Genomic DNA, 14,980 nt, shown 5'->3' with positions numbered 1-14,980 from the left:
GAAATATGTATTATCTATGAGCCTTATGACAGAGTGTTGCTGAAATCTGAAGACTTTGGCATTGACCAAACAAAAAGGGCCTTTGTTCATTTAAGGAGGTGTCAGGGTTTGCTCATTCGCTTGGCGTGGGTGACTGTCTGGGAACAGTGCCTTTCAGGTCAGGGTGAGCTCAACAAGTTCCTCCCTTCCCTGCTTGGGGACCTACAAGGCTGTGTAAGATGTAAAACTCACCTTGACTTCTCAGGGGGTACATTTTAGGTAACATTTCAGTTCTTTGGACAGTTTCATAAGCTAGACACTTAGGTATATTTATTAGGTTTATTTTAATAAAGAAATGTACACATCTGGGACATAATTGTACTTTACTGAGTTTACATAATAAAAAAAAAACTGAGGGGGGTATTCTGTGCCCTGGAATTAACTTTTTAAACTGTGTGTATGGGAGAAAGAAGGTAGAGATCATAGAGAACAGAGAGGCAGAGAAAGACAAAGAGACACACAACCACAGGGAAGAAACAAAAGGGAGGCGAAAAGTCAGAGTTTGTTATTTCCGGAAACTTTAATTTCCTCTAAATCTATTTTTCACTTGTTAGCAGACAAATAATATTGCTTAATATATATAGCAGTTAGTTGGCTGGTATCTGAGGTTGCTATGGTCAACTGATTTCAAAAGGCTTCACACGCCAACAAGGGAAATCTCTGGTTCCTATGGCAGCAGCCACGGGTGTCTGTGTATATGTGTATGTACATGTGTGCTGCAATGATTCAGTGTCTAAGAAGGCACAGACACCAGAGGTTTCAGGATCTGATATTACCTTTCAGGAACCAGCCTGGAAGACCTGCCTAAAGCCTTTGAGTCACTTCCTGCTGGCATACGTCTGTGCCCAATTTTGGAAATTCCACCCCCCCTCCCAGACAGGGTTTCTCTGTGTAGCCCTGGCTGTCCTGGAACTCACTCTGTAGACCAGGCTGGCCTTGAACTCAGAAATCCACCTGCCTCTGCCTCCCAAGTGCTGGGATTAAAGACGTGTGCCAACACCACCCCTGTGCCCAATTTTGGAATTGCCCATCTTAGAGATGTTCCACAGGCCTTGGCAGGTCTCAACAATACTTGAGTTTTCTAAGTAGCCACCACCAAACAGTGCTTGCCCCAGCCAAGGCCATGCTGGTAGCTCATCCCATTTCCAATGGACCCATGAACTCCATTGTATAAGTGAGATATGCATCCATTATGGGACCAGAAAACAGGAAGAGAACACTAGGTTTCCAAGGGAAAGCTTCAGACCGGAGATGAGTTTTAAGGGATGAACAGTTTGAAAACACAGTATAGGAGGAAAGGGATTGTAGTCATCATAGAATCCAAAGAGGCTGCTCCACGAGCCACTATACCAAGTCCATGGCTTCCCTCTAGAAGACTATGAAACAGTTTACCAGTATTGCTGTCTATACTAGGCAAAAAGGTCAGACCTCAGACAAGCCCAACACAACATTTTCCTGTTTAATTTTATTTACCTTTTTTTTTTGAGACAGGGTCTCATGGTCTCCAGGCCAAGGACTTCCTTGAACTCCTGATATGTACCTCTGCTTCCTGTGTGCTGGGATTACAGGCACATGCCATTGTGCCTAATGAAATCTTGGGTCTCATGCATGGCAGACAAGTGCTCTTTTACGGAGCTATGTCCCCCTCCTGAAAGCCTAAATTCGTGTCAATCATTTTTTGCTTTGGCACCAAATTATTATTTAAGGACAGTTAATAATAAGTGATGCCCATCCAGGGCCCTTGTGGTGGGAAACTCTGTTCTGCTGTCCATCGTACCGCACTGCGTGGACAGTCGTACAGGTCTTAGTTTGTCCCACATAGTTCACTCATTCACCATGCTGACCTGTGTGAGGGTACTTAGCCGCATGATTAATCTACAGCAGAAGATAGGTACTGTGTCTCCTGGCTTCTAGGGTCAGAAGATAGCTCCAAATTAATCTTCAGAAGGAGGCAGGGCACACAAAATCCTGTTGGTTAGGGTCAGAGCAGGAAGGCTAAAAGAACAATCATCAAGGGTTGACGAGATGGCTCTGGGGATAAAGGTGCTTGCCGTTAAGCCTAATGACCTTAGTTCAATCCCAGGGACTCACATGGCAGGAGAGAACTGACGCCTCTTGAGCTATTTATTCTCTGACATTCATGGTACACTACTATCACACACACTCACAGAAAATAAATATATAAATGGTTTTTTAAAATCAAATTATGTAAACAGTTTTTTAAAAAAGAATAATTAACTGGGAGGAGAGGAAGGGTTGATATTGGGTTGTAAAGTGAATAAATAAATAAATTAGAAAAAAAAAAGAAAAGAATAATCAAAATTGTTCCCCGGGTGTGGCTTGAGTGTGAAACGGGTGTGTCCCTTGGCAGTCTGAGATCACTGAAGCAGAGAAGCAGGCTGTTTTCAGACCTTTGTAGGCCTTTGACTTTTAGGGCTTTGGGGCTCTCCAACTCAAATCCAACTCTCATATTTTAAGTAGAATTTCCCCTTTTTAAAGACTGAAAACTTTAACAAAAATATCAGCTTTTCAAATTATTTGACTATGAGTAACGCACTTAATTTAGAATTGTCTGTGAGTTCCTGGCGATCTCAACACATATTTACAAGTCTCTGCAGAGGGAGAAGGCTCTCACTCACAAATTGTTTTCCAAGTGGAACGGAATTGTCTTGAATCCCACATATAATTGATGAGCCTTGCGTGCGGCTCTTTCCTACGCGTTTGTCTATGTGTTGATTAATTTCTATTCTGCACGTAGGCTCCGTATTCCGAGGCTCAAAGTTTTCTTTTGTTTTTATTCAGCGTTCAAACTTTTGCACAGGCCCTGGGCACTCTGCCCATCATGCCTGATGCATGAAACAGCCCCACACATAAAACCCAGAGCGAAGACCAATGAAACTGGGAAAATGTGCCCATGTGTGAGGTTTCCAGATAACTTTGATTTTTTTTTTTACCACTCTTTCCAGAATTTTTAAAGAACTAGGGAGAGACCTGCATGCTCAAAGGGCTCAGCACGTTGACTGAGAATGAAGTATGTCTATATTCAGCATGTCCCAAGAAACGCACAAGGCCCATAGATTCCACAGGAACTTTGAAAACCAGGGCGAGTGTACTCTGACACCTGTTATCCCAGCATGGGAGGGCAGGGGGAGGATCAGGGACTCAAGGTCATTATCAGCTACTTAGGGAGTCTGAAGCCATCAGGGATCACTTGAGACTTTGTCTAAAACAAACAAAACCCAAACCCAAACAAAACTCTGAGAAAGGAGAAAGGCAAGAGAGAGGACCACCCCACAATGGTAAGCAGGATGCAGGAGCTTTCTGTCTAAGATCCCATTTAATTTTCCCAACAGTCCTTTGTGGTGAACCGTCTTATTCCCACTTCACAGGCGAATGGGGCAGGGTCTGTCTGAGAAGACACCAAGCCACAAAGGTGTGGTAGGAGCCAGACTAACCAAAGCCTTGCTCTGTCCACAGGTCTCCTGGTCTCCCTGGTTCACAGAGGGTGCGTGTGTGATTCCCATCTGCATTCTTCAGGCAGCTAATTCTGGCTGTCGGTTAATATGGATGGGGTGCAGGAGGGTGGGTGGAGGCTGGAGTTTCCAGGAGGGGGGGGCAGAAGGCAGAATTCATGCAGTAATTTTTTAAAAAAGTGATTCATTAGGACACAGCAGTGGACGGGATGAAATGTCTGAAGTCCACGCTGTAACAGCACAGGAGAATTCTGAACTATGGAAAGTCCCGATCACAGTCAGACTGGAACACATCCAAACCGGCCAGTGTCCCTCTTTAGTGTCTCTCTAAGTGTAGACCTGGTCCAACTCCTGCTGGACTATGCAAAGAGTTTGAGAAAATGTAGGCTCTTGGGCCTGCTCGCTTAGGCCCACAGAAGGAAGGCCTGTGAGGTAGGCCTGGGAATGCACAGCTGACTTAATGTCCCTTCTTCTCTGGGTGACTACCTCATTAAATTCTTCAAGCTCAGAACAAGTTTCCACTCCGTCCTCATTTTCCTTAGACAGCTTTTAAAAGACCATAGCTAGACTACTGGGGACAATCCAGGCCTTAGTTTGTCACTGTTTACAGCCAAGAAGTTAGAAGAGAAAATGAGTTAGTTATTTAGCAAGCTGGTTAAACTTCTAAGACAAGAAACAAAAACTAATGAAAAAGCCCACATCTGCTCTCTTGGCCACTGAGATTGGGGTCTGACTTAAGTCATTAAGATTCCTGTCCACCGGGAGTGACAACAGCAAGGGGAGATGGTATCCAAATTCTTAAAGCAGTTACGACTGCCTGGGAGGTTATAGTCACATAAGAGGTGACCATTGCTGCCACCTCCATCAGGAAAGAGAATTTAACAATGAAGAAAGGAGGGAGAGAGAAGGGAAGAGAGAGAGAGAGAGAGAGAGAGAGAGAGAGAGAGAGAGAGAGAGAGAGAAGGAAACAGAGGAAATCAGGAAGGGAAGTGAGAAGGGAAGGGAAGGGAAGGGAAGGGAAAGGAGGAAGGTCATGAGCAAGAGGAAGAGGAGGGTGTGAGGAGGTGAGGGGGGTGAAAGGAAGGAGAGATGAGAAAGGGACAGGAGAGGACAGAGGAGAAGGAAGAAAAGCACCAAATGAAGGAGGGAAAGAAAAGGAAGAGAGGAAACCTGAAATCTCACTGGTGCCAAGACTCACTCACGGGGTCACCTTTCCTGTCCTTTCTATCTTTAGCCCATGCCAGCCAGACCCCTCCCCCACCAACTGTGCAAGCTTCAGGTGATGCGAATGCCTTGCTTGGTCTGCACTGCATGAGGGCTGGCAGGGGGTTGTTAGAAGGTGGCTCACTACTGCAGGGCTTGCCTACCCTTTGCTAAACACCGAAGGCTCTGAGGTGCGCAAGTCACAGAATGAAAGAGACTGTGGAAGGACCTGAGTCACCTGAGGGCCTCAACCCCTGACATCAATGGAGACCAGGAGAGAGCTGAGGGGGGAAGGGTGCCATCAGCTATAACACAAGCAAGGGTGGGGGGGAGGGGTCCGGAGCATCGGACTTCCCAGACATGGAACCAAAAAGGTTGAGCCTGGGAAGAAAAACATGTCACCTTCCTGCCAAAATAAACTCTGATGAGAGCGAGGTCCCTCTACCTTTCAGCCAAGTATTTCCTGTATGGGCCTCCTCTGTCTGCCTTGAACCAGCTCGGATGAGGGAGCGCTATTTTAAAGTTGCTCAAGCAACCGAGACTAAGAAGGAGAGTTACTTATTTATAGTTACACCTTTCAACTGTTCTTTTCCTCTCTGGAGACGAGGCCAGGCTTGGCGTTCCCTCTGGAGCTGAAATCACTGGGGCAAGAAGGGCTCTGCAAGGTCACATGCTCCATCACTGACGGCCTGCAACCAGGATCCCTGTCCCGGGGAACGAACGTAAGCAGGAGAGCCCTGCCCCACTTCTTAGAGAATTTCTCCTATCAGGCAGAACTTGGAACATATGCCCTTGAGGTGTGTTTTTATTAAAACACATATATGTATCGTAGATGATTAGAAAATGAATTCACTGCTGAGGAATTCAAAAGTACATCTTTCTTCCCCTGGCCTCTTAAAAAAAAAAATAGAGGTCCCAGGGACTGGAGAGATGGCTCATTGGTTAAGAGATTTTTTTTTCTTATAGAAGTCACCCAGGTGGCTCACAACTGTCTTTAACTCCAGTTCCAGGGAACCTGATTCCCTCTTCTGGCTTCCTTGGGTACCAGGCATATATGTGGTACACATACATATACACAGGCAATACACTCATAAACATAAACTAAAATGATAACTTTTAAAAAAAGACTCATGTAGAAAACAGCATCACATAAACAAATATTATTTAACATAACATAGATTTGTCAAAACATCTATATTTTGTGTCTATAAAGTATCAAGCTCTTTCTGGTACCTGCCTTTACCCTTACTCTTGTAATCTGGAGATATTTTCCTATTATATAAAATTGGTCTGTTCTTATTAGCAAGCCTTGAAGGAGCCACTGGAACTTTCTGACAAATGAGAGAGGAAATCCCTCCCTTTTAGTGGGCATAAAACCCATCATTGCAGGCTTGGCCATTGCCCTGTAAGTCAGTGTCAGGATTCTCAGGCACACACCTGCCTGACCTGGTACTGTACTGTTCCCTCACTGCATTGTAAGTGCTCTGAGAACTCAGTTTAGTCTTTAGTTCACCACTGTATCACAGGTATCAAAACACAAAAGATGCTCAATATTTACCATTTAATGAATGTCTTTCTACTCATCTCAAATTGTTCTGGGTTGAGACTCTAATATGTGATGCTCCCTAGCCATGTGGTGCTCCCTAGCCATGTGGTGCTCCCTAGCCATATGGTTTGGCGATGGTCTGAGTATTGCCCCCCTGAAAAAAAACCAAATCTGTTGTTATTAAAGGTCTGGTCTCCAGGGTGGGAGTCAGTAGCACCTCTGAGAGACAGGTGCTGATGGCAGGTCTGAGGTGATGAGGAGAGTGCCTCCTGAAAGATGTGATGACAGCTGGCCTTTGCCACAACTGAACTAATGCCAGAGGCAGGCTCTGGGACTATAGAAAATGAGAGATTAACCAATGAATACTCCCTCTTTATGAAGGTAGCTGTCTCAAGGATTCAGTAATAGTGATAAAAATCTGATGAATTCCTCACAGGTTTCTTGTATTTTTTTAAACTTGATGTTTTCCTAAATATCTGAGCTCTGCTGTGTCTGCTTGGACATCACCACAAGATCTAACTCCACTAGTATCTGTGAATTTTGAATAAATCTATCTTTAAGCCCAGAACTCTAAGGAACAAGCTGGTAGATAGGATGCGTCTCCAATCTTTTGACTTCCTCTACTTTCCTTTGATTCTTTTCCAGCCAGTCTACTGAGTCATGAGTTAGCTCTCGGTCCAGGGAGAAGGCTCCACGCTTGAGTAGTGAATGCGGCTACACTACTCAAGGAAGAGGTAGATAGGACTACATACCATTGACACACAGGACCCAGTCTAGCAGACTCATCACTGGACTGAAGAGCCACAATTGTGTGCTCAAGTCTGATCCACAATGAAATATCGTTTATGCTGGCTGCCAGTCAATAGTACACTGGCACATGGTAATTCAAAGAAGTTTTGTTGCTAGTAGGATAATGCATGCCTGCAATCCCAGCACTCAGGAGTCTGAGGCAAGAGGTTCTCAGGTCCAAAAACAGCCCGAGATGTACACAGTGTCTCAAAATAAAAATTGCCATTGGCTGATGAATGGAAATTTGACATAATAATGATATTTGGGATAAGCCATTTAATATATGTTTGCTTGGGGCATTTCTAATTACTTTAGGGAGATGACCTCTATTGTTCTAAATACAATGAGTGACATAAAAGAAGGAACAAAATTCTAGTTCATCACTTACCTTTTTGCCTAGATGGGGTCCATTAGTGCCACCAGTGTTCCTCTGAACTGATGGTGGCACTTGATACACATCTTGTTCTGGAGTAGCATGGCCAGTGGGCACTTGGTAAATTCCCTGATGCTGGTAGGAGGGTGGTACTTGGTAGATGGTATCACGAGATGCTGCCTGGGAATTTGGCACTTGATAGAGTTTCTGTTGGCCAAAGGTCTGATGCATAGGTCCAGGAGTAGGCTGCTCATGGCTGGAGGTCTCTTGCACTGGACCAATCAGAAGCTTCACCCGGTTACCTGGGACAATGCCCTGGCGACCATGGAGGGAACACAGCCACCATCCCTCAAGTCCTCCTGTGTTCTGCTCTATGACAGTCAAGATGTCTCCCTTGCGGAAGGCCAGCTCCTCAGCACACTCAGGGACATTGTCATATAAGGCCCTCGCCATAAGATTCTGGGAAGGGAAGAAGAGAGGAAACAGGGTTAGAATGTTAGGTCTGTCTCTTTAGCACTTCTACAGCCCATACTTTTAGGAACAGTTCCTGGAAAAGGAGAAGAAATATGAACAATAGCCCATAAGAAGGAACACAGATGGGTCAGACAGAAGCAGCCACAGCCACTCTGTGCCTTCTACCAGTGACATCAGATGGACTTCTCAGAAAAGCTCGACACCCCCAGAAGAGATTTCCCTCTGGTGGTGGGTGCTTTGCCAAGGAGCTAGGCTAGCATCACTAACGAGTTAGGAAAGGGTCATCGGGGCAAAGCATTTTTCTAACTTTTCAAAGTCAGCTGGATGGGAAGAATGTTCCAAGCTGTTCATGCACCACAGTGAACTAACTGCCCTCAATGCTGAAGAGAAAAGAGATGAAGCTGTTCATGCACCACAGTGAACTAACTGCCCTCAATGCTGAAGAGAAAAGAAATGAAGCTGTTCATGCACCACAGTGCTTTCATATATTCTAGGGGGAAAAATAAGTCAAAGAAAATTCTAAATGACATATACTACAATCAGAAATTTTATTCGACATTGCAATGTAAATAGAAGTACACATAATTGTGCCTTGGCAGGGCTTACCATATCTTTTATGATTAAGGAGGCCTTGGATGCAGGAAGAATCTACATGTAAAAGCATACGGATATGCTATGGTAATCAAGCAAGTACACAATGTGATAGTAGTCTGTCTAGCCAGATCCGACAGTGGAGAGTACCAGGCAGGAATGCATCGGCCCATAGGCTGGGTCTCTCACACACCTCTCTGAGGGCCTTTCCTTTCCCCACCACCTACTTAAATCTTGCCATTCACATCCGAAAGGCTGGGCCTTCCTTTCACCGGGCTCAGAACACTCTCTGTCTTTGTATGAAGGCCTTTCTGGCACATTCGGTCCTCAGCAGACAGTTAAAGCAGGCATTGAGCAGAGAGTGGGCAGGCAGTCTGTGCCGACATTCCTGGAAGGCTTTCAAAGGCTCTGAAGATTCCCAGCTCACTGGCAGCCAGCCTTGCCCCTTCCCAGAGTGCAGACAAGTGGGGGAACATGGGGAACCCATCGAGAGCATCAGAAAAACTAAATGTGACCCCTCTCATATGTCCCTTAAGTGTCTGGATGCACTTAGTGTCACTGTGGTGAGGAATCAGTTATGGAGCAAAGAACTGCCACTTGGCCAGAGTGTGTTTGTGACTTTTATTTCACACCATCACATATTTGTGGACTTTGGGGCTGCTTTTCTTTGGACTCCTGCCCCCTGCTTTTCCAAAAATGTGGGCTTCATCTCCCAGTCTCATGCTTTTCATTTCTTTAAGACGGACATGTATGAATCATCTCCCCCTGGACTCTGCCTGAAGCCACAGGCCTCGCAGTGTGCGCGCCCTGCTCTACTGTAGAGGGGCTGTGTTTGGGGGGAGGGATCTGCTTCTGGTCAGGAGGTTGGAGGAAGTCCAGTTCCACTGCTTTTCATTTTTTGGAAGTAATATAAAGTTTATTTTATTTTTATTATGTTTTAAATTATTTTTATTTTTTTCATACAATATATTTTGGTCATATATTTCTTTTTGCTCTCTTCCAAGTCTTCTTAGATTCTTCTCATATCACACTACCCAATTAACCTCTCTCTCTCTCTCTTTCTCTCTCTCTCTCTCTCTCTGACTGAAAAAGGGCAAACCCTACTAAATCATAACGGGAACAACAACAAAACCATGTGTATGGTTTCATTGTGCCTTGGTCACAATGACCTGAGTCTTCATTTTCTTTAAACATATATACTTTAAAGGTTTGTACTTTAAACAAATATGTGTACACACACACACACACACATTTGCTATACTGCCCAGGCAGACTGGACATAAGAAATCCTCCTGCCTTAGCCTCCTAAGTGCTGGGACTACAGGTACATACCTCTGCAGATAGCCAATCATCTTTTACCATGAATACATAATTTAAGGAAGAGAAATTAGAGTCACAAATATCCCTCCCCCAGGGAACTTAGGATAGAGCTGAAATCACTGGGAGATAGGATTTGTCTGAGGTCAGCTAGAAGGGAGTTCGGAGCTTTTGTTTCAGGTGAAGGTTTTACTTAGCAGCTATATCCTAGAAAGCACTGGGTTCCTTCTAACGATGAAAAACGCACATGTAGAATGATAAAGACAGGCAACTCACTTGCTTAGATTTTAGAGCCATTAAAGAATGTGCCAGGATGCTAAGATCTCTGTTTGTCCCCATCCTTTGGGTGTTCTATCACTGTAAAAAGGGGTCATAGGTCTAAAGAGGACAAGACTCTGGTCCTTTGTATCAAATGACCTCAGGGAAGGGACTCCACAGGATTCCTATTCTAGAGCTTAGAGGGAGCAGCTGACCCTGGTCCAGGCCCATCCAAGCACTGGGAATTGGTTGCAAAGGAAGCCCCTAGATGGAATCAGAAGTGATTGAGTTGGGGCGTCCCCGTGGGAGCAGAAGACGGATAGCTGGGCCATCAAATTGGCTTCAAAGGAAAGAAAGAGGAGCAAGAGAAGACAGCAGACAGGCAAAGGGCTGCAGCTCAACCAACTGCAATCAGCAGGAGGCCTGCGCCGTTGGGCCTCTTCCAGGTCCTGGAATGCCACGAGGTACTGAGTGGAACGTTGCGCCACGCTTGATTAGAGACAGATACAAATCCCTGGGTGAGTCTGCTAGATACGCTTTGTCTTCTGTCCCAGTGACCTTCCCACCGCCTGGTAAGCAGCAGGCTCATGCCTGCACAGGAGCCTGAGGGAAGTTCCTAAGATAACCCCAGAGTCCCCTCAACACGCAAAAGTGGACACATCTGGTGAACTTTCCTGCCCCCTTGCCCACAACATCTGTCCAGTCTTCTCACAGCAGACAAGAGAATGGGATTTAGAAAGAACTCGGACCCAGCTGTTGGTGGGCAAGGATCCCTCACTGCCCCACCCCCACCCCCGGGCCACATACCCTGGTAGAGATCAGCCTTGACTAAATAAGATTGAATTCTTTAACCTCTATGCGATCTAAAGATAATTGATGTGTATAGCTAGTCACTCTCCTAAACAGGCCCTGTAGAGAGCCTGTGAGCTTATGAACCTATAGCTCTTCTATGAAGATGAAGTTACAGATCTGGTGAGGTCAAGTCATTGTTTCCCCAAGGACCACACTTGGGTATCAGAGATGGATGCAGAACTCCCGTTTACTGGATTGAGTCCCCTCTCCCAGATGCTAGCTTAGCTTTCCCATTAGTGCCTGGGCTGGGCTCCTTCCCAGCACACCAGAAGGTTCTGAGGGTAACCTTCCCTTCACCCCATTTTATGAAATTAATGTACTCTTTGGGGTTTGCAGTCCCGAATGCATTCCTAGGGCTCTCCTCTTGGGAAAGTTACCGTCCTCATTCCTAGGGTAAGAACAAGGTTGAGGCTGGGTACAATTGTGACTTTGTTGCAAGAATTAAATAAGTAAGTATATATGCTCTGCCTGACGCTTAGCGAGCCTTGTGACTTTGTTGCAAGAATTAAATAAGTAAGTATATATGTTCTGCCTGATGCTTAGCGAGCTGCTGTGGGCTTTTATTTCATTTGCTGGGTGGCCCTTGACTTCAGGTTTCCCACCTACCTCCCTCTTGGTTTTCAATCAAGAAATAATCCTAGGACTGGAGAAATGGTTCAGTGGTTAAGAGCCCTTGCTCCTGTTCCAGAAGACCTGGGTTCGATTCCCAGCTCCCACATGGCAGCTCACAACCATCTGGAACTCCAGTTCCAGGGGAGCCAATGCCCTCTTTTGACTTCTGATGATACTAGGCATGGAGGCAGTGCACCGATATACATGCAGACAAAACTCCCATTACTCATGGAAAATAAAAGTAAAACTTAGAAAGTCTCAGATAAAAGGCAATGGCTTCTGTGTGATTACTTGGTGAGAGGGCGGTGGTCCAGTAAAAAAGATAAAAGCCAGAATGAAGGGCCCTATCTCCGAAGGACACTAACTCCTGAGAAGGCCAATCGAGAGTTAATTCCTGCTGTGAAAATGTGTGTGTGTGATGGGGGAGGGGTGGAAGGTGGTGGAGGGTGGGGGTTGGGAGGTGGTCTCTCTTTTATAGGAAAGCTGTGATTCCTTGAGGCCCCAAAGTCAGAAGCTCTTATCTGAACATCTAAGAAAACACCAGAGAGGCTAGAAGTTGTCTATTCAAGATCTACTCTTTCTCAACCCTGAGCCCCTTGGATATTTATCTCTAGGGGATTGAAAGCCAACACAGAAACAAATCAAGGAGAGATAAGAGAGCTGGGTAATTCTACACCCAGCTGGATGCCAAACTGCCACAGATTGGCAGTTACAAAGGCAGAGAGTCTGGTTGGGGCAGGGCACAGAACTTGAAAGCCAGAAGGATCTTCAAGAAGTTAAGAGTCCAACTCGCCACGTGACAACTAAGAAAAGGGAGGTTTGGAAAGTTAATGATTGGCAAAGTCACCTGGCAAGAAGACCTTAGGACTGGGGTGGGGTGGTGGGTGGTGAGGTGGTGGAGGTGGGGGCTGGGAATGGGGGGAGCTAAGCCTCCTGTTTATAGGCTTCTGGAAGGAGGAATGATATTTTAAGGTCACATGTGTGCCCCTCCTTTGAGCTAACAGACTATTGAGATTGTGGACCCTTATGAAGTTAGAATTTCCCCAGGAATCTTCATGCTGGAAGGCTAGTCCCTGGAGCCAGTCAGAGGAGGAACAGTAGAGATTTCACACAGCTACCAAGCTGTCAGACTGTCTTGCAGGTGAGACTGGGGATAGACCATGATGGAGCAGTTGATAGATGGGACCCCAACAGGGCAGACTCTGGTGGCATTGCGGTCCCATGCCAGCACCTCTAGAAGAGGGCCTGGGGGTTCACTGGACCCTTTTATTATATTTTTCTCCAATGTGGCCATGTTTAATAAATCTCCTCTCTCAGAGTTTCACTAACTCTGCCTGCCTCCTTTTTCTATTTCCAAACTGTGAGCCCAGTGTCTGAAATAAAACTCACACCCATTCCCTATTAAGTGGAAGGGACTTTTGACCTCTTTATCTCTAGGTCTCTGCAGGGAGAGTGGAATTGTTTTTCTTGAGAACTGAGCAATTACTTAGCTCTTGAATTGGTGGAGGGAAGACAGGTGGCCAACCCTAGCTTATTCAGGCTGCCAGGGTTCAGGGCTTCTGCCCTAAAAACTCTAGTAATAGTGACTCTACTGGAGATTGGGTATCAGCGTCTATAAATTCTATTTGAAAGGACCCTGTTTATCATTCCCACCTCAAGTGTTCCAGAAATCCACTTCATTTGGCTTCCATGCTCCCAAGACCCTGCTTCCTGGTTCTTCCTCGTCTCCAGACCACTCAATCTTTTGCTCCATTAATAGACCATTCCCCCTCCCCTCTTGAGTAGTCATGGTCACAGGGGACCTCTCTTCTGCAACTTCTCTTCTCCCCTATCCCATTGCTCTCTACGTGAAATGCCATCCAGGTAATGACATATGAATGCAGGCACTGCCTGGATTGGGCAGTGCAGAAAAAGACACTTCTGCCCTCTAATTCTTAGCCACATCTCCAACCAACGGGACATCTCAATCTCAAGCTCACCAAATGAGAGAACCTTTCCCATTCTTTTTGCTCTCTTGGTCAGCACAGTTCGCAGTTAGCTGCCCAAGTAGGGAGCCTGAGGTTTGTGTACTCTTCACAACTGGGCTGGAATTGTCAGGACTCCATATCCTGCCTCCCCACCTCCCCAGGTGTTGAGCTTAGCAATAACTGGTTCCTTGTTTATTTAGTATTCCCAGAATGGCATTTCCTAATCCATCAAGCCTCTTCCCCTGCTCAGAACCCACCCTCCATAGAAACAAAATAACTGTCTTTACAAAATCCAGCCAATCGCTAACCACTTGGTTGTCCGTCATGCTGTGTCTTTGTGACTGTGGCGTGCAGTACACGTGTACACATATATGTGGAGCTCAGAGGATGACAATCAGGAGTTGGTTCTCTCCTTCCACCATGTGGGTCTCAGGGGTCAAACCTGGATTGGTAGGCTTGGGGACAGACACCTTTACCTGCCGAGCCCTCTCCACAGTTTGCTGTTTCCTTATAGCAGGGTGTGCATTACCCCATCCCAGGCTGTGAACTTAAGGTCAGAGATGCTCTGCCTGACTCCTTTTCCACTTTTCCACTTTTCCACTTTTCCACTCCATAATACGAGCCCAGTGTCAGAAACAGCTTGCATACGCATAGTCTGGTAAACTGAGGTGGATTCTGGCTTCTGAATAGATGGTTCTCAGCATGGAAAGTAGAATTGTTTTTTTCTTGAAGAATTTAGCAAGGCCTTTAGTTAAAACATAATTCAGATGGAGGTGCAGGAAGAACATCCAAAGAGAAGCCTAACAGTCTGTCCCAGTCATTCAATCCTGACAGCCCGAGAATAAGGGAGACAGCCAGCAGGAAAATGCCAGCCCCTCCCTACTTAAACAGGACAATGACGCAGATGGCGGAGCCACCCCCCACCAGACTTGTGTGCTCACAACTACTGAGCAAACAGGAAGACCAAGAGGAACTGACCATCCCAGCAACACGAAATACAATGGTCTCTTTAAACAGTCTCCGTCACCCTGAGTCTGCTAGGTGACAAGAGTGCCATTTGAACACTTCACCGGAAAGTTTGCTTCTGCTGTTTTGGGTTGTGGAGCTATGGCTCAGGAGTGGGGAATTAAGAAAGCAAAACAAACCTGGGAGAGCCACGGTCACATGACAACCTTTACCCGCCTCCCTCCCCCACCCCATTTTCCCCACTGCTATCAAAATGTCAAGAAAGCTTATTACTTCTCCTGCCAGGGAAATTATCTGCTTCTCCCAGTATAGAGAGGTGTGATGCGGAATTTCCATGACCATTCATGCCGTTCTTTGAAGAGAAATGAGACACAATGACTGGCGTGTCACTCGCTGTGACTGATAGCATCATCAATGGATTGGCTTCCTCTTATTATTTTTGACTTCATTCTATATTTATGCAGGAGAACCTGCCAAAGCCCCAGGGCTGCCTCAATCTTGATGACAAGACTTTCCTGTG

General features: G+C 45.8%; 1 protein-coding gene across 2 annotated transcripts in view; it reads right to left on the bottom strand.

The window, feature by feature from the left end:
- Nedd9 (neural precursor cell expressed, developmentally down-regulated 9) overlaps positions 1-14,980 on the bottom strand; it is a 178,003-nt gene that overhangs the window by 20,200 nt on the left and 142,823 nt on the right. For both annotated transcript variants that reach the window (XM_052157428.1, XM_052157429.1), the window contains one exon: positions 7,439-7,882. In XM_052157428.1, the coding sequence (XP_052013388.1) occupies positions 7,439-7,882 (444 nt within the window). The remainder of the gene's footprint in view (positions 1-7,438; positions 7,883-14,980) is intronic.

This window comes from Apodemus sylvaticus, chromosome 14, assembly GCF_947179515.1.
Source record: "Apodemus sylvaticus chromosome 14, mApoSyl1.1, whole genome shotgun sequence".
In the NCBI taxonomy this organism is placed as follows: domain Eukaryota; kingdom Metazoa; phylum Chordata; class Mammalia; order Rodentia; family Muridae; genus Apodemus; species Apodemus sylvaticus.
This window is presented reverse-complemented; position numbering and strand designations above follow the sequence as displayed.